General features: G+C 37.2%; 1 protein-coding gene across 3 annotated transcripts; it reads right to left on the bottom strand.

The window, feature by feature from the left end:
- Positions 1-13,538: 13,538 nt before the first annotated feature.
- LOC112167766 lies at positions 13,539-19,726 on the bottom strand. Of its 3 annotated transcripts, none has more exons than XM_024304842.2 (12): positions 19,564-19,721; positions 19,199-19,263; positions 18,163-18,276; positions 17,818-18,083; positions 17,671-17,715; positions 17,425-17,496; positions 16,085-16,199; positions 15,739-16,004; positions 15,592-15,636; positions 15,346-15,417; positions 13,865-13,913; positions 13,539-13,723 (listed from the first exon to the last, which is right to left on the bottom strand). In XM_024304842.2, exons 3-11 carry the CDS (start codon positions 18,249-18,251, stop codon positions 13,879-13,881), a joined length of 1,005 nt encoding a protein of 334 aa, XP_024160610.1. In that variant the 5' UTR covers positions 18,252-18,276; positions 19,199-19,263; positions 19,564-19,721; the 3' UTR covers positions 13,539-13,723; positions 13,865-13,878. The 3 variants fall into 3 exon arrangements, with proteins under 3 accessions (XP_024160610.1, XP_040363368.1, XP_024160608.1); XM_040507434.1 differs by lacking the exons at positions 13,539-13,723; positions 13,865-13,913 and adding exons at positions 14,564-14,955; positions 15,198-15,242 and having other exon boundaries at positions 19,564-19,726; XM_024304840.2 differs by lacking the exons at positions 13,539-13,723; positions 13,865-13,913 and adding an exon at positions 14,564-14,955 and having other exon boundaries at positions 19,564-19,717.
- Between the last annotated feature and the right edge of the window lie 646 nt (positions 19,727-20,372).

Genomic DNA, 20,372 nt, shown 5'->3' with positions numbered 1-20,372 from the left:
ATAATTGGTCTTTGGCCTCTTTTTGATCAGTTAGGTGTGTCATCTTTGGTCCCCAAGTGTGCAACAAATGCTCTTACACCATTGTCTCCCAAATGGTCCCAAATTGGCAAGGTGATAAAAGGACAAGGTGTAGGGAGATATTTGAATTTCAAGTGATTGGAGATTCTCACCACCATGGTCCTCCTTTTCTGGAGAAAAGACCCTCCATGAGTGGCGGCTCGCCGGAAAAGTTTGCCTGAAAAATCGCCGGAAAAGTCGATTTGCAATCTTCTTCCAATCTCCGTGTCTTCTTCCCCTAGCTTCAAATCTCCACATTTCAAGCCTCAAATAGTCATTTTATTCTCAATGCAAAGTTTCCTACAAATAAAAGGAAATGGATTAAAAAGGGTAAAATAGCATGGAAGACAAATCAATTTTCATAATTATGGGGCACAATTGCATAAGTAATTTGTGACTCAACAAATACCCCCAAACTTGAATATTGCTTGTCCTTAAGCAAAAGCATTAACCCAAATCCGAAACATAACAAAACTAACACAACCTAATCCTTCCAACATTATCCTCAAAGAACACAATTTGCTCAAGGCAAGAAAATCAAGTCATGTCTCAAAAGTTTATGAAGCTATGGGACAAATGGTAGAGGAAAATGTATGACATGCCATGATTGTCACTTTGATGTACCAAAACTAAGCTTGCACAACAAAACCGTGCTAACCATAAACTCACTAGATTTTCACTCTAATTTTCACACAAGTGTTTAAAGGTTAGCTACACTATCACTCAAACAATCTCATGCAAATGCCGCCATATGCTTGCTTTTCAATCTCATCTCCACGGGTCATACACAAACCATCTTGGATCAAAAAGGACTTTTATTAGGTTGTAATGAGACTGAGGGCAAGGGGTTAGAGAAATGAAGTGGATAGGAAATCACAAATTCCAAGCAACTTAGCAAGCAACTCCCTTATTGAGATTTTACGAACTTAGGACCTTAAGATGCTTCATATGATTCACTCTCTTAACCATTCTCCCAAACTTTAAACTAAAAACTATTTATCGAACAACTACAAAAATTTCTTTTTGGATTTTTTTTTTTTTTTTTTTGTGTGACTTTCTTGAAATGTAAAGACAAATTACAATTGCACAACAAACATAATATTCCCCCATACTTATTTCTTTTCAAGTACCCCCAAACTTTGTTTCTTGAAGCATCTTGACATATACAATCTCACATTGCTCACTAAGAAGACTTGGAAAGGGTAAGGTTAGTGTTTAAGCTAGAAGGTAAGACATTTGTGGTGCAAAGAAATGAAAGGCTAACAAAAGGCACAAATTGGCAATCTAAGGATAATAATCTTTTTAGGACAAGAGCTTGTTTGGCCATGGTGGAATTCATATTGCCTCAATCATTTCCGCAATGTATTCATGCTTGACAAAAGTTTTGAGAGATATAAAGCAAGTTCTAGAGATACAATTCACAAAAGATTGATCACACATGAAGAATAAAGTGCTAAGAGCTATTAGATGCACTTTCATTAGGCTCAAAACTCACATTTGTGGTGCAAATAGTTCTCACAAATCTCATCATGCCAACCATATCTCAATGCATCAACTTGACAATCAAAGGTAACAATGAAGTTAAACATAAGTCCCATAACCTTTATTTGAAAAATTGAGTTCACAAGACATAGACATGCTTTCTAGCCCTTTACAAATAGGGCTGGGCATCCGGACTCGAAAGACCGAGGACCCGACCCGAACAGAGGAAAAAAGCCCGATTTGGTTCGGTTTTAGTATAGAAATTTTCGGTTCGGTCTGAAGCCCGACCCGAATGCATATTTTCGGTTCGGTCTTGGTCTTCATATTTTCAGGGCCCGAAAGCCCGAACCGACCATTATCTTTAGCATATGCCACATGTCACTCCATAATTGGGTGTTATAATAATATGTTAAATTTTAAAAAATAAAAAATAAACAACCCTAAAAGTCTAAAACACTCACACCAGTCGTCTAAATCGACCTCAGCCTCCCTCAGTCCCTCTCTTGATGGTATCGACGATCTCAGCCCCAAATTATCAAAATCTGAAAACCCAGATTTGCAGCTGAAATCTCCCTCTCAGTCCCTCCCTCACCCCTCTCTGAGTTGTCTATCTCTCTCTCTCCGTCCATTACCGGCTCCTGCTCCAGGCTTTATGCACCAGCACCACAACTTCTTACGGGAGACGACGGAGCCTCCGCAGTCGCCAAGCCCTAGCTCCGGCAAGCCTAGGGTCCCGCGGAAGCATAAAGCCTTGAAGGAGAACGCGCCTCCGTCTTCAGATCTCAACTATACGACCTTCGATTCGAAGCCTTCGCCCGCGGCCAAGTTGAAGAGTCCGCTGCCGCCGTCGTCAAATCCTCTCAAACGGAAGCTCGAGATGCTCCCTGAGAACTCCGTCCATGGAGCCTCTGATTCTGGCGTCCGCGACCGCTTCCGCTTTTCTTTAATCCTGGGATTGCTAATTTGGGAAATCAGTTTGTTTGTGTGAAATCTTGTGGTTTTTGCTTGTGATTTGGACTTTTGTTGATGTTGATTTGGTGTTATTGATCGTGTAAATTGATTCTGTCTGCACTTCAGTTTCTTCATTCTTGACTTGCTTTTGTTTGGCTGCTGTGAAAGATCAAATAGAAAGAAATAAAGAAAATCAGTGTTTTTATTTCAATTAAGGAGTTGTTCATCTATATTAACCAGGTTTGTTACTAGTTCACAAATTCGCTGTATCTTTTGCTAATTTGTTCAATTGAGGAAGTATGTTCTCTTCTGAGATAATTTCCCAGCATTATAATTTGATGTGCATTCCAGTCTTCCAGGTACCAAAATTGGAAAAACAGGCAAAGCTGAATAGCTGAATGATGCACTGGCATTTTGGGCCCGAAAAGCCTGAAAACCGAACCGCCCGAATGGGTTCGGTTTCTGTCGGTTTTCAGTTTACAAAAAGCCCGAACAGGCCCGAACAGATAGTTTCGGGTTCGGTCTCGGTCTCACTAATTTTCGAGCCCGGCCCGACCCGAGCCCAGCCCTATTTACAAATCAAGTTCAAGTTTCATCATAAGAGTTGGAAGGAACTAAACACAAACAAAACACACAATAACTAGAAACAACTAAAAGCTAAAAACAAATTATTATTTTTTTAACAATTTGAATTTATTGAATTTAAACTAGACCATCCCCCCACACTTGAACTTAACATTGTCCTCAATGTTAAAAAGTGTTTTCTTGAAAGCTTTGCAATGAAAGAGTCAAGCATGGTAAGAAGGAGCATGCAAACTATCACGAAAACAAAGAAGTGACTGGAATTTAAACACAATGAAGTACATAAAGCAAGAAAAAGGTTTAGGAATGCTTCCCTTGTAGACCAGAAGTTCATTCAATTCACCAACAATCATCAACATGCAAGGCTTTAAGCTCTTGCTTTCCAAGCTAAACTTTAATGGTGTCATTTCTTCAAGAATGGTTCCAAGGGTTTTCTTGCTCCTTCACTTGCATTATGAGTTTGGCTACCTCCAAGTAGGGCTTTGTTTAAGGACTTCTTGCTGGTCCATTGATTCTTTATTCACTCAAGGGGGCTTCTTGAGACAACCATCTCCCTTGTTTACCTTCTTTGAACTTCCAAGGCAAGCTCTGATGTCAACAAGTGCTCCCTTAAGCAATCCTCCAATTTGTTTATTCTTCTTGATAGGGGTGAAGAGTGACTCAAAGCTTTGTGAACATGGTAAGACCGGAAGAGGTGCCCAAACTTCTTTCTTATTTTTCTAATCTCCCCTTACTCTTGCCTTTCCATAGTAACCCAAAAAGTAGCATTCATTCATGTCATCCAAAATTTGAAGGGGAGGAAAGATTTGGAACTTGATTTTGTCTCTAAGTGCCTTCATGCTCATAGTACCTTTCTTCACATTAATCTTGACGCCGACAGTGGCCATGAAAGCTCTTCCAAAGATGATAGGAAGCTCATTGTCAACCATGGGGGCTTCCTCCATGTCTAGGAATATAAAATCCACCGGTATCACAAACCTTGCAACATTGACAAGCACATTCTCCAAGATTCCTCTAGGATACCTCACGCTTCTATCCGCCAATTGGAGAGTGATTGAAGTTGGTTTCAAAGCTCCTTCAAGACCAAGCTTCTTTAAAGCCGAATAGGGCATTAAATTGATACTTGCCCCAAGATCCATCAAGCAATTGTCAAAAGTAGTTTCTCCAATCTTGCTTGGAATAGTGAAGCTTCCCGGATCTTTGAGCTTTGGTGGAAGCTTTGTTTGAATGATAGCACTCACTTCTTCACAAAGAGCCACTTGCTCATATTCTTTGAACTTTTTCTTCTTCATGCACATATCCTTCAAGAACTTAGCACAAGATGTGATTGTCTTCACGGCTTCAAGGAGTGGAATGTTTATATGAACCTTCTTGAACAAATCAATCATCTCCCTCAATTGACTCTCTTTCTTGAGTTTTTTCTGTTGTTGCCATATAGCTTGAGGGTAAGGGAGAGACACTTCTTCATCTTGCACAATATTCAAAGGAGGATTGAAGGTCATACCTCTTTTGAATGGCCTTTCCATTAGAGTAGAAGGAGAGGCTTTATTATCATAAGTTCCAACCTTGGCATTGAAATTGTCCTTCAAGGCTTCTTCTTGCTTCTCATCAGCATAAGCCTTCTTCTTATCATTCAAAACTTCTTCTTCTCCATCATTAAAGCCTAAGATAACTTCTCCATGTAACAACTCTCTTGCTTTCCCCTTTGATCTTCTTTCAAAACCGGGTGGCTCCCTTGGAGTTACATCTTCCTCATTGGTAGGCATGCACACATTGTTCTCCACTTGCCTTCCACTTCTTAAAGTGGTAATAGCTTTGGCTTCATGCCTAGGGTTATTCTCCACTTGGCTTGGGAACACACCTTGCTTCCTTTGACTCAACTCATTAGCTTGTTGCCCCATTTGTATCTCAATGGTGATGTGAACATTTTTTGCTACTTTATTCATTGTAAGATGGCTTTCATAAGTAACACCAGTAGCTGTTCTTTTCTTATCTTCTTTCTAGAGTTCTTCAGGAATTGCAAATCTCTTTGCAACTGTAAATCTTGATCCGTTGTCTACAAATGCATGTAGATGATATTTTTTATGATCAGGGAATCTGAGTCCAATCTCTATGTAGTTGCTGTATCTACTAGTAGAGACGATTTTCGATTGCTGTAGCTCATTTTCTTGAGCTTGTTCCTTAGGTGTGAATGGTTTACATTCTTCTGGAACATTTTCTGGTATTTTGAACCAGTTCAATGGTTACATCGAGTTTTTCTTCCTCGATGTTTTCTTCCTTTTCTTTTGAGGAAGATGGTTCCACAATTTCTTGGAACTTAGTTTCTAATTCTTTCTCTTTTTTCTCAGAGAAATATTCTTCATTCTCTTGTTCTACCAATTGGCTGACAAGGCCTTTTTTGGTCTTTCTTCTTGCTTCAGCTATGAAGCATTCTTTGTGATAAGTCTTTTTTAACCTTTCACAAAACATAGGAAGTCCATTCTTTTCGTGACATATGCAGTAGTCGCAAACGAATGTGCCACGGTTCACCTGGTAAGCAGACGATATTGCTTTCGTCTTACTTTCTTCCCAGTTTTTCGCGTGTAGAACGTTCATCTGTCTAGATTCCAAGTACTCTACTTCAGAATCTATTTCAGAATCAGATGAATCTTCTTCTTCAGACCAGGCAGAGTAAACTGACCTGTCATCATCTTCATCATCAGAATAGGCTATTTCATAGCCTTTCATGTTTGCTGTTTCTACTATATGCTCATATTCTTCAAATAGAGCTTTAGTAGATCTTTTGCCCTTTTCTGGGCATTCATTGGCATAGTGCCCTTCAGCTTTACATAATCAGCATCTGCAAGCTTTCTTGCCTGGTTGAGTATTCTGAGGATTGACTCTGTGATTCTTCTTTTTCCTGAAGAATTTCTTTTTAGGATCTTCATCCTGTTGTTTTTTGAAGTTGGAACTTTTCTTAAATTTCCAATCTCTTTTCCTATCCACTCTTTTTGAATTTTTTCGAGTAATATTTTTCTTTTCTGTGGACCTTGGATTCATGACACATCCCCAGTTGGTTGGCATATCCAGTATTCCGTAACAGAAATTTTCAACTCCTTTGAGTTGTTTCTTAGCCATCTTTGCTCTAAGATTGGCTTTGTGATAGGAGCACAAAGTGTGACGTTTTTAATATGTATTTTCCCTCATTTGGTTAAGTTATTCACTTAAAATTAATAATTATAACATAGTTTCTGTTTTTAGGTACTTCAAGGACGGAAATAGAGAAAACAGGCGAAAAAGAGCAGAAATGAGCGTAAATTAAGGACAAGTCATTTTAGAAACTTTCCTCTTTCATTTTAGGAAATATTTCCTATTTTGTTTGAGGGAACTTTTTTTGAACTTTCCTATTTCTGATTTTCTTGTTATAAAGGGAATAAATCAAGGAAAACTTAAAAGAAAAGAAAACTTGCATAAATCAGGAAGAATTCAAGGAGATAAAATGAAGTGTTATATTCAATATTTATTCTAATTATCTTAATTCCTATTGATTATAACACTAATTAAATTCTGATTTTTCTTGATTGTAGGAGTTCATTATGTGCACAATTGGAAGAAGATATTAGTGCAATTTAAAGGAGAGGAATAAGGGATGTATCTGGTCACTATTCAAGGAATATACAATGAGTCATTAAGGGGAAAAGAGATCAGAAAAATCAAGACTTTGTCATGATAAAATAAAGCAAATTTGGAGGAGAAATCACTTCAAGATAATTGGTCATGATTGCATCACAAGAGATGAGAATTCCACTATAAATAGCAGTCATTCTCTACTCCAAAATCATCACTTCTTCATACAAAATTCAGTTCATTAGCTTAGCTCTCTTCTCTCCAAAACCCTATCCAAATATTCAGAAAAAGCCTCTTATCGTGAAGAGCTTTAGGACTTCTCCAAGGCTGTTCGTGTTCTTGAAGGCCAAGCCTTGTGTTCTCTTGACGTTCTCCATGCTTCCTTGAAGATCAAAAAGTGTAATCCATGGCCCTTATTCTATTTTCGTACTTTTTAGTATTGAATTTCAGATTTTGATTATGAACTTTATCATTGGAATTGGATTTTTGTTGAGAATGAGTTTATGTTAGTAATTTTCAGATTTGTTTCTTTATGTTCTTGATTTGTTTATGATATCTCTATAATATGATTTTGTGCCATCCTTTATATCTTTAAGCATATGATTTTGGTTGAATAATTATGTTAATCTGCAGGTTAATAAAGCCAAATTTGTGTTCTGATTCACCTAATTGTTTTGGGGCATAAATTGAAGTGGTAAATGCTATGTACAATGGTCGAGATTATATGCTACATGTTTGTGCGTTTGTAACTTCTTATGGATGCATACATGTTTGGATTCAGAATTCTAACTGCACTTAATGATTCATATTTAATGTTTACGGATGCTCTTCAGTATTAATGTGATGTTTTATATGAAATATTTTAAGTTATAGACTTTTCCTAACTTAGGAGATTCAAAAGAAGAATTAAAGTGGTACTCGATCTCTTCAGACTTGTACTTCGAATTCATTTCTGATATTTAGTGTTGGCACGATTTTAGGTTGTTTAGATTGAAATAATTCATTGCATGTTGATATGGTTTGGAAATTCTGATTTGAGTGTGAAGAAGTCAATCACATGTATATATTTATCTTTTTGTTTTATTTCATAGGAACTTAGAAACCAAAAGTTGAATCCCCCTTTTTTATGGTTGTTTCTTGTGTAAATTTGTAGATAAATACTTGTTTTATTAATTACTAATTTAAATTGACCTTTTTGTTTAGGTGTACCCTACAATCCCCCGACTGAACGATCCCTGCTTATCCTATACTAACAACTACATTTTGCAGTTGTGTGGCTATTTCAGCTACATCACTTTGCATTGTTCCTTCAGTAATTGCCTGATTCTATCGGCAATTCCTCCAACTGAAAATTTTGCAATTGGTTTTTCAGCTATGCTTTCTCTCACAGCTGTTCTCCAAGGTTCAGGGAGTTTCCTGTGCAACAGGTTGACTAGATCAGTATTCTCTAGTTCACCAATTGTAAAGTAATATTCTTGAAATTCATTCAAGTATTCTTCAAAATATCTCATGTCACAAATTTTGAAAGCATAGATATTTGATTTGGCCGTTTCTTTAGCCTTCTCACTCAAATTTGAGAGATCTCCACAGAACTGATCGTACATGGGTACTGCAAAATCATACGGAGACTTTGAGTCTTTGATTTCTTCTAACCAGTTTTTTCCTCTGGCAGTCTCTTTGAAAGAGAAGTAATATTTTTTTGCTACTCCCGTGAGAGTAGTTTCATAGTACACCTGAAGATCTGGGGCTTCAAATTTTCCAAGGGTAGAGCAGAAGTCATCATCACGCTGTCAACCCATTGGTCAAGAGTTTTTCTCTTGTCTAGAACTTTGTCTAGATTTAGCCAAATTCCATGAGTGGAAATTGGTATTCTGGGTATATTGTCATCTGGGACAAATCTTTGAGAATTTCTTTCTCCATTTTTGCCCGTGGGGCCCTTTTGTAAAGGGCGTTTTACTTTTCCCTTTTCTCTGGTGATGAAAGTTTTAGAGCTTTCTCCTTATTCCATTTCAATATCCTGATAGGGAAGGAGTTTTCTTTCCTTTCCTGGTTTGAAAATTTTCATTTCTTTGATTAGTTTTTCTAATCGTTCAGGATCTTCGCAAGATTCTGCTTCATCATAGAGGTCATAGAGTTTTTGTGCTCTAAGCATATTTACTGGTCTGTTCAGATCAGCTTCTAATTCTTCTTCATTGATGGACTCTAATGGTTCTTCAGAGTATTTAGTACCACTAACACTAGCTTCTCTAGTGCTGTAGTTTCTTCTGAGAAGATTGTTGTTTATCCTGATATTTTTAGGACAGACGTCACTTTTTCTGTGATGGTCGAATTTTAGACTGATACCTCCAGTCTTTCTACTTTCATAAATTGCCGCTTTGGCATTTTCTGCTGGTTTTTTCGGACCAGACAATTTCCATTCAATAGGAAAAGTTACTTCATTCCAAGTAACCTTGTGAATATGTTGTGAATGGTTCTTCTGACTGGTGAGGAAACCAGTAGTAAGACCTGGGATATTTGATATCCTGATTTTAGGTTCTACCGTGATACTCATCAATTTATATTATATTCTGTATACTATAGCCAGTTCTTGCATATCTTTTTTCATTGATATGCTATCTGTCTTGGCTCTCAGTCTTAGACAATGAGCTGCATCTTTCAAGCTAGTTGAGAAATTTGGGAAGCAGTTGAAATAAGCTACTTGATTGCATAAAGATGCTTCAAGGGTTCCCAACAGACTAGCTTGAAAATCTGTCAGTCTATTGTCTTGTAAGACACATAAAACTGAACAGTTTATGCCTTCTTGGGCAAGAAGTTTTATGTGTACTTGGACTGCTCCAATATGCATAAATTGATAATTTTTTGTTGTTGCTCGGGCAACTTTTGCAGGAGTGATCATCAACAGATCTGTTTCTCCTGTTGTAGAGGGGGTTGTAAATTCAAGTAATTTGAAGTGATAGCTATCCATCAGATCAAACGTTCCCCTTTTATAGATTTGTTTGAAGTCTAACTTTGGAATTGAGGAGTTTTTTAACCTCATGTTCAATTTCATTGTATTCAAACTCTTCAGCATTTAGGAGTTGTACTCCTTTCTTTTTCCCGAAGATGCTCATCATTTTGACATCTCTTGTTTCTTTCGGGTTTTCATACCGAATAGTAGTATGACTAGTAGATGGTTCCAGATAAATCATGTTAGAAACAAGATTCTTATCTGGTTTTTCTAATGGTTTAAATCCATTAGCTTTCTTTGTTTTTACTGCAGGCACTTTCTTGTCCCTTTTTGCTGTTTTTGCTGTTCATTGATTTTTCTACTAACACTTGTTAGCTTTTCTTCTTCCGTTTTTGGAAGTTCCTTGATATAATCTATTTTGTTTTCCAATTTTTCTAATTGGTAGATTATAGCAGGTAGTTTTTCTAGATGATCTTGACATCTAGATAAATCTTTCAGGAGGATCTGATGTTTCTCATCAGAGGATTTCAGTAGAGAATTCAACTTCACTAATATTAAATCAGACATTGTCCCCATTGGGGATTTCCTTTTTGAGCTACTTTACAAGCTCTGATACCAGTGAGGTGTGGATCTAAACAATGCTTAAATAATCAAGAGGTTTTTGTTCCTCTTGAAGAGTATATAAGATATTTTCAATATCTTCTTCAACTTTATAGATTCTTGTTTGCAATCTATAGATGATATTCCAATAGTTGGGAGTTTCTCTGCTAAGATTATCTCTAAAGTTTTTCTAATTTCTCAGCTTCTCTTTTTCTTTTTTCAATTCTTTGCTAGTATTGTTACAGATAGCAACTAACTCAAGTCTGTCGACGATTGAAATTATGAATAGTAAAATTTAACTGCTTACCTTTAAGCATTGAGGATGAATTAACTGCAACATATTATAACAAACAAACTCAAATATGGGCCCACTATGTTTTCATAATAATAAATGTAAATGAGGTAAAACTACAATAGATTATGAGAGATGAAGCAAAGGAAGAGATAAAAGGGAGCCAGATCAAAAGGTATCCTATGTGTAGAGCTTTAATTGGTTATGGGCAGCCCTTGCTGACCCGGGCTGAACCTTTTTTGAGAATCTTTCGGATACTCAAATTATTTATTTATAATAGTTTTTCAAAGTTTATGGATTATACAAAATTATTTAAGGAATAGGAAATATAATGACCCAAGGCCCAGCAAGTTTTTGAATTCTAGTCACATGCTTCATCTTATACCTTACAAGTTACAACCTAGTCATCCCGCCCTCTTCCCAACACCAGCTCCGTGGTGTGGTTGCAATGGAGATCGATCTGGTCGCTGCTTGACATCGATCAAGACTCAAGAGGACAGTTCCAGTTTGTTTCGACAGAGGGCCAGTAATTTTGATGTGGTAACTTCGTTATATAACGGCGCGTGGTTTACACGGCCTGTTAGTTTTGTCAGTACAACTTTACTGACAGTGCATGGAATAAGCTCCCGGTCCCAGTCTAGGAATCATATGTTGATGATGTAAGTGACCGATTTCTAATTTCTAATATAGTCTAAAATTGTGTTTTGCTTCCCAATGCAGCTAGGTTGGCATAGGCCTTCCAACTAGGAAGAGGTTGAGGTCAAGTTCATCTTCATTTGGAAGGTAGAGTAGATATTTATGTTGCTTAATTTTGTCTCTTGTATAGATGTTAGAATGATGTTTCGAAATATATTTACACCTACCTTGCAAGGCCTCTAGAGGAATGCCGAATGGCTTCTTATGAAGAAAAACGTGCTGCTTTCAAAGCTGCAGAGCGGCTTCAAGAGAGTCCGCAATCTGAAAATCCTTCTTTTGTCAAATCGATGTTTGGGTCTCATGTCTATAGCTGTTTTTGTTTGGTGAGTTTCAATGAAGTTGCGTTCTGGTTTTTTTTTTTTACACTTATTAATGGTTGGTTTCAATTTGCAATGCCAATATTGATTCATGTTGTGGCAGAACTAGTATCATTGCTTGATCTGCTAATCTACATGTTTACTAATTCTTGTTCTGATTACAAGAGTCTTCCTTCTAAATTCTGTGAGGATCATCTCCCAAAATAATCGGACTCTGAACTGGTACTGGTGGATGACGATGGAAATGAATATGATGCTAAATACATTGCCAAGAGAACTGGTCTTAGTGGTGGTTTGGAGGGGGTTTGCATTGGAACACAAGTTGGATGATGGTGATGCACTTGTGTTTGAATTGGTTGAAAAACCACAAGATATAAAGCCACATAAAAACCTATTAACTGCATTTTTACATCTAATATTCCGTACCATGTAGCTTATTGTCTAAAATCACACATTTGGGTGAGTTCTTGATTGGAATCTGTTAGGAAAGTCGAATTGTCCTATAAGGCATGCCTTGAGCAGTTACTTGTTTGATAGCACCTGTATATACTTATAATTTATCATAACACTTTCCAGTATCATAAAACCCAAATAAGATTTCAGTATATGTATGATACTTGTAGTTGCCCGTTCATTTGCCCTTCACGTTATTTTGTTTTGGGTCTTTTGTGATTCTTCTGTGATTTTGTCCAGCTATGGTTTTCTTTATGGATGAGCAAATCTCATATATGGTTTTCTTTTAGCTTAAAAGTGATCTAAGATGACACCAATACTTCATTCAAGTACCTTGTACACCTGTTTTTACACGAGGAAAAGATTTGGGTTACCCTTCACATTTTGAATTTTTGTGTGTGTGTGTTCTAGCTTCTTTAGAAATTTGCACCTTTTGAACTTGAACAGATTTGCGTTTGGTTCTGCATATTTTATAAGGTTCCTATTCCAGGGAGCAACAACTCTGTTGAATAATACCACAGGAAATCTAAGTAGACATTTTCAATTGCATCTTTTACAACTTTTCTGCTTTAGAATCTTCTGAAGCTATGAATTTCTGTTTAATTCTCTGCTGCAAATCTTAGTATAATGATGTAGACTTCTGTTTCAGTTCTCCATTGCTCATAGTATATGCATTATTCCTTCACACTTCTATCATCAGCTTTTCAAGTTTGGTGGTAGACTGATAAGTAACAATTCCATTATTATTCAAGTCACCTGATATACATTTTTGTCATCTGTAGACCGGTTTGAATGTGGTTGAGAATCTATATCTTTTCAGATATTGATTTACATGTCAAATATTGGTTTTATTTTACGTCTGCAGATCTACACAGGTAAGGTGACAACTCAAGAACATTCCAAGGACAAGGTGCCTGGAAAGCCATCAAAGGCAGCCAAGAAGCCTGACCGAGACTTTAACCAAAAACAAAGGTCGAAGAGTCAACAGAGACTCAAACCATTCCTGAAATAATTGACTTGGAACAAAAGTCAAGCTGTACTACCATATAGACTTGGAAAGAGAGCATAGGAAAGTGAAGTTGTAACCAAGAAAGCTTCACAAGTTTTTGGCATCCCTTGAAATTCTGATTCTATGATACGGTGATATGTAACCCAAAAAAGGGAAAGTATTTCAGCGCTTTAGAGTAATTGATCAAATGTTGGTGTATTTTCACACAATATGAAAATATTTTTCCACCTACAAAATTAGGGTATGTTACGATCTTACGATCCAGGTTATATATCAGGTCAGTTAAATTACAAAAGCTGCGCTCATCAGCATGCAATGAGCATTCAATTTTTGAAAGGGAAATGTTAAAATCAAACAAATTGGTGTTACGTCATCGAAGTTATCGGCATTAGTAGAGAAACTTTGCAAGAGATTTAGATAATATTGCTGGCATTTTAATATAAGACAACCAAAAAGCTTTCGGATGACAGAAATTAGACCATCCAGAGACAGGAAGTTTAAGCAAAATACTAATTGAGATACAATTCCCAAAACTTGTGTACCAAATGAAAGACACCAAAACTTCGGTGATTAAAATACCAATGCAAATTCAAAGTACTTGAAACTTTAGAGTCAACAGAATTTAAAGCACAAAAAGAAATTGGATTGCACGAATTCAATTCCTAGACAAGATATTCTAAGCAGCCTTCACCAGGTTCACGCAGAGCGAAAGATCCGTGGCATCCCAAGAGCTGCAATGACCACATAAGAATTGTTAGTTCATATATTGAAATTCGTAGAACCTTATGAACCCAGATTCCAAACAACAACAAGTGACCACATGATTAGAAATGAGGTTCATTTGCATCGACACCATCAGGAAGAATACGTGCCTCTGACTTCAATCTTACACAGTCAACACGGTTGAACTTGGTAAATCCCCTGACAATTAACATAATTGTAACATAAGATTCAATACCACAAAACCGATGAACAAACAATACAAAGGACTACTGACCACAGCACACTGCCATGAGCTACCAAGGGAACAAAACAAAGACACACTGCATATAACACATGTTGAATTTCTGCAGAACCAAAATGAAAGCAAAGAACCAACACCAACTGCTTGGTACGAATTGCATCAACTCCCAAAACCAAAACAAATACACTCCAAGCACAAATGATCAATTTATATGTTCAATTCTACATGTTCACTCCACGTGTTATCACGAGCTTAAGTCCATTATCGAATCATCAATCAAGACAGAACATTTCACTGAATAGTTATGATTCACATTAACACAATAAATTCAATCTGCCAACACACAAACTCCACTGATAAATGTGTAGTTTATGGATGCAATTCTACATCTTCACTTCATAATTATGAATAGTTAAAGCTAAGCATCAATGAAAACTAAGATTTCATCAATCAACAGTTTGTGACTTGCCGGTGGAGTGAGGTGAATCCACTGCATAATCAGAAAGATGAGGAATATGAAAACTACCAGTGAAGCAAGCACGAACTAAAATACTGCAGATGCTAACAAAATTTAAACAACAACAACAACCAAGGATACTGCAGATTCTAACAAAAATTTAAACCACACGATTTCACCCATTGAAGAACATGATTTCTACCCTTCCACCAGAGTCGCTGTAAACCTGTCTTTACATTTCAAAATCCCTTAAAGCCTAGCCGACCATGTTGAAATGAAACCTGTCTTTACATTACAAAATCCGTTAAGAGTTACAGACTAGCTGACCATGTTGCAATGGCCTCAGCTCAGACATATTAGTAAGCGTAACTAGAATATACAAAAATAGGAATGTAGGAATGATTCTTCTTAATTGCAGCTAATGCTATGAAGGATATCCCCAACTGTTCCAAAAGTCAGGGTGTCTGAGAAAACTTCGGGAACTTTGATGTGAGCTGGGAAAGTTGTGCGGCTTGTGGGTGGACTTGAGTGAGGTAAATCCACTGCATCATTAGAAAGATGAGGAATATGAAAACTATTGATGAAGCAAGCACAAACAAGAATACCGCAGATGCTAACAAAATTTAAACCACACGACACCCCACACACACATTCCAATGATTCCATATAATTAAATGTACACTGATCACCAACAGGGAAAAAGTGACAACAAATGCTAATGACCCACTAATGAAACTTAAATCACACAACACTCCCACACAAACATATTCAAATGCTAGCATACCAAAGTATGATGAGGGAGCAAAAGTGTGTGCCAGTGCTGTGACCCCTTTTCCAAAAACATAGTAGAGCCAAATCAAAGGAACTGTTAACAAAACTGATAAATTGTACTAGGCAAAAATATTAGTAACAATGAAAAAATAGTAAAGTACCAGCTGTGGTCGAGGCAAGTGGGAGAGGAGGCAACTTAAACCTAGGAAGAGAGCTTTGCGATGGTGCGACCCCTGTTTCACAAAAAATAGTAAAGCAGAATCAAAGGAACTGTTAACAAAACTGATGAAATGTACTAGGCAGAAACATTAGTAGCAATGCAAAATTATATTCAAATGCTAATGACCCACTAATAAAACTTAAATCACACAACACTACCACAGAAACATATTCAAAGGCTAGCATACCAGAGGATGATGAGGGAGCAGAAGTGGTTGATGTTGGTGTGACCCCTGTTTCAAAAACATATTAAAGCCGAATCAAGGGAACTGTTAACAACACTGATGAAATGTACTAGGCAGATACATTTGTAGCAATGAAAAATAGTGTAGTACCAGAGTGGGATGAGGAATGATCATCTTCAAGAGCCTTTCTAGAGTCGGATGACGATCGAGGCACAAGTAGCCAATAAACTTCTTCAACACACTCTTCTTCAACACTCTTTCCAGCATCATCCGAGTGAGCATATTGCACTTTCCACTGCCATTTGCCTAGGAAGCTTTTGAAACGCATATCCACCAATGCATCTTCACTATCACTCTCCCGCTCGAACTCCACAAATGCGCAATTCATCTTCCACAGGTAAGGAATAATTTTTGTCCTGCCAACAATAACCAAAATCTCTCAAACACAGATTGATCAAAAAAGAATTCATCAAAAAGAGAGAAGATTAAACCTCACCTTTTAACGGGACCATATTTCTCAAATACCGATTTGAGCCTCTTCTCGCTCACACTTGCATGCAGCTGAGTTACAAACAGTGTCCGCATTCTTCCGCCGCAGTCTGATACAAACCCTATATGAAGATGAAGATGAAAATTGAAAATGAATTTTACGGGTTCCAGTAGGATTATGCACTTGTCATGATACTAGGACCATTATATGCATTTCAATAGCACATTCAATAATCAATATGGGCTGAACAGAAGCATAAAATCTGGAAAAAACATTCAATAAGATCTGGACAGAAGCACAAATGCTGGAATGCACATTCAATAATCGATATGGGCTGAACAGAAGCATAGAATCTGGAAAGAACATTCAATAAGATCTGGACAGAAGCATAACATCTGGAAAGAACATTCAATAAAATCTGGACAGAAGCATAAAAGCTGGAATGCACATTCAATAACATCTGGACTTATTAAAGGCACAGATAATGTAGCTATCCATATTTCTATATTATTATTCAACAAACATTTGCAACGAAGATTGTTAGATGTTCTAGCTCAAATTGCACATATATGTTCCAAAGCTGCGAACAGCTCACTTGTGCACAATCCTAATTTCAATTTTAAAAGTTAATCTTGGACAGCAAGCTGTCCCGTGACAATGATATAAATAGTAAGATTCAATTAACATAGTGAATTTGCCTAATTTGGAAAACAATAATTGACTAAAGGTAGAGAAAAAGTAATTGACAAGACCAAAAAAGAACAATAATTAAGAGGTAGAACATGCGCCAGCCTTAATCTGTGTGATTAGTGTGCACTAAACTCTACTATCAATTATTGACACAATGATGAAACTCGAGAGACAAAAACCAACGAAAAGACTTGGAAGTACAAAGAATCAGCAAGTAGGAAAGGGTGATTTGTTCAAACTATTTAGGACTAGAAAATAAACAAGAATCAGCAAGTAGGTAAGGGTAATTTGTTCAAAGTATTTAAAAGGACTAGAGAATAAACAAGAATCAGCAAGGAGTTTAATAAATCGGAAAATCACCTTGACACCCCACACACATACACATTCCATATAATTAAATGTACATTGATCACCAACAGGGAAAAAGTGGCAACAGATGCTAATGACCCACTAATAAAACTTAAATCACACAACACTACCACACAAACATAATCAAATGCTAGCATACCAGAGGATGATGAGGGAGCAACAGTGGTTGCTGTTAGTGTGACCCCAGTTTCAAAAACATAGTAAAGCCGAATTAAAGGAACTGTTAACAAAACTGATAACATGTACTTGGCAAAAACATTAGTAACAATGAAAAAATAGTAAAGTACCAGCAGAAATCGAGGCAAATGGGCGAGGAGGCCACTTAAACGTATCAAAAGTGCTTGGCAATGGTGTGACCCCTGTTTCACAAAAATAGTAAAACAGAATCAAAGGAACTGCTAACAAAACTGATGAAATGTACTCGGCCGAAACATTAGTAGCAATGAAAGAATATATTCAAATGCTAATGACCCACAAATAAAACTTGAACCACACAACACTACCACACAAAACATATTCAAATGCTAGCATACCAGAGGATGATGAGGGAGCAGAAGTGGTTGATGTTGGTGTGACCCCTGTTTCAAAAACATATTAAAGCTGAATCAAAGGAACTGTTAACAACACTGATGAAATGTACCAGGTAGATACATTAGTAACAATGAAAAAATAGTGAGTACCAGAGTACGATGAGGAATGATCTTCTTCAAGAGCCTTTCTTGAGTCGGATGACGATTGAGGCACTAGTTGCCAATCAACTTCTTCAACATTCTCTTCTACAACACTCTTTCCAGGATCATCCGAGTGAGCATAGCACACTTTCCATTGCCATTTGTCCGGGAAGAATTTGAAACGCATATCCACCAACGCATCTTGACTATCACTCTCCTGCTCAAACTCCACAAAAGCACAATTCTTCTTCCACGGGTAAGGAATAATTTTCGTCCTGCCAACAATAACCAAAATCTCTCAAACACAGATTGATCAAAAAAGAATTTGTCAATAAAAGAGAAGATCAAAACCACCTTTTAACGGGACCATATTTCTCAAATACTGATTTGAGCCTCTTCTCGCTCACACTTGCATGCAGCTGAGTTACAAACAGTGTCCGCATTCTTCGCCTCGGTCTGATACAAACCCTATATGAATTTGAAGATGAAAATCGAAAATGAATTTTACGGGTTCCAGTAGGATTGTGCACTTGTCATGATACTAGGACCATTATATGCATTTCAATAGCACATTCAATAATCAATATGGGCTGAACAGAAGCATAAAATTTGGAAAGAACATTCAATAAGATCTGGACAGAAGCATAAAAGCTGAAATGCACATTCAATAATCAATATGGGCTGAACAGAAGCATAGAATCTGGAAAGAGCATTCAATAAGAACTGGACAGAAGCATAAAATCTGGAAAGAACAGTTACTAAGATCTGGACAGAAGCATAAAAGCTGGAATTCACATTCAATAACATCTGGACAGCAAAAGGAAAAATAAAGGTTCATACTTATTAAAGGCACAGCTAATGTAGCTATCCATATTTCTATATTATTATTCAAGTAACAAACATTTGCAACGAAGATTGTTAGATGTTCTAGCTCAAATTGCACATTGTATATGTTCCAAAGTTGCGAACAGCTCACTTGTGCGCAATCCTAATTTCAATTTTAAAAGTTAATCTTGGACAGCAAGTTGTCCCGTGACAATGATATAATAGTAAGATTCAATTAACACAGTGAATTTGCCTAAAATTTGGAAAACAACAATTGACCAAAGGTAAAGAAAAAGTAATTGACAAGACCAAAAAAGTACAATGATTAAGAAGTAGAACATGCGTCAGCCTTAATCTGTGTGATTAGTGTGCACTAAACTCTACCATCAATTATTGACACAATGATGAAACTGGAGAGACATAAACCAAAGAAAAGACTTGGAAGTATTTAGGACTAGAAAGAAACAAGAATCAGCAAGTTGGTAAGGGTAATTTGTTCAAAGTATTTAAAAGGACTAGAGAATAAACAAGAATCAGCAAGGACTTTAATAAATCTGAAAATCACCTTGAGTCTCTCCAAACACAGCAAGATTGGAATCAGAAGAGTTTAAATGCGTCCAGCCACAGCCACTGCATCACGTAATATCCATGTGAAAATTGAAAAGGCAAAAGTCAGGAACGGAATAAGATGCAGAAGACATGGTTACCATAACTATTAAATTTATGACATGAGCATGCAAATCTAACCAACTCAAGCACTTGTGATTCTAAAAGCTATTTCATTACAGAAACCACTCAAATCACATTCACATTCACACTGAATCAAATTAGCTAAGCCGCGGGTTGCTTGATTGAGGCTTCTATATATCAGTAAAATTGACTATACCGTTGAACCGGATAAAGGAGAATAAGAATTCGAATTCTTCTTACCCGGAAACATAAACCGTCTTTGATCTCCGAGAGGGAAGGGTTTTGTTCGGTCTTTCACGAATGGAAGAGCGGCGTAGGGTTTTCACGTATTTACGTCTACTCCAAGACTTGCCACGTGGCGTGAACTAGCAATCGCATGCGAGCGGGGCCTGGGCTCCGCTCAATCGGGTAGCATGGAGATGACCCGGATTCCTTCTTTATTAATGTCCAATTATTATTTGGGAAAACCATAAGGTGATGTTTGTTACATGGGATTGGATGGGATTGGATGGGCTTATCTAATATAACAAGGATTATCCCTTGTTTGGTGTGACCCAGGACTCATTTAAATGAGACTATAGAGTCCCAAAAACGGAGTCAACCCCTTCTTCCAGAGTGACACCAAAACTCATCGGACTGTGGAAGCTTCCTTCTTCGCTTCAACCTCGCCTCGTCATTCTCACCTCTTTACTTGCAATTCTTCTCCATCTGAGCATCTGGATCTTTTGGGTTTTCAATTTCTTGTCATCAATTCTTTATTTCTTATCATTGTCTGGGTTTCTGGTTCTTCGATGGTGCTCTCTCTCTCTCTCTCTCTCTCTCTCTCTCTCTCTCTCTCTCTCTCTCTCTCTCTCTCTATCTGCAATTTCATGGAGGTACCAATGCTTTGTTGGTTTCCAGCAAAGGACGAGTTGCTGAAACACTAGAAATTGACCTCCGTCTTGCGATTCAGATTTCCAGCAAAGGACGAGTTCCAGCAAAGGCCGTCTTGCGAATTTGATTAGGAATTGGAATGGTTAGATGGTTTCAAGAGAAATTGAGAATGCCCA

This window comes from Rosa chinensis, chromosome 5 (genome assembly GCF_002994745.2).
Source record: "Rosa chinensis cultivar Old Blush chromosome 5, RchiOBHm-V2, whole genome shotgun sequence".
Classification (NCBI taxonomy): Eukaryota; Viridiplantae; Streptophyta; class Magnoliopsida; order Rosales; family Rosaceae; genus Rosa; species Rosa chinensis.
This window is presented reverse-complemented; position numbering and strand designations above follow the sequence as displayed.

Coding starts and splice junctions, on each gene's coding strand:
- LOC112167766 (XM_040507434.1), bottom strand. CDS start 18,251: ATGCGGACACTGTTTGTAACTCAGCTGCATGCAAGTGTGAGCGAGAAG. Junction 16,200..17,424: donor ATTTGCCTCGATTTCTGCTG/GTACTTTACTAT, acceptor ATCTTCATATAG/GGTTTGTATCAGACTGCGGC. Junction 16,005..16,084: donor AAATATGGTCCCGTTAAAAG/GTGAGGTTTAAT, acceptor TATTGTTGGCAG/GACAAAAATTATTCCTTACC.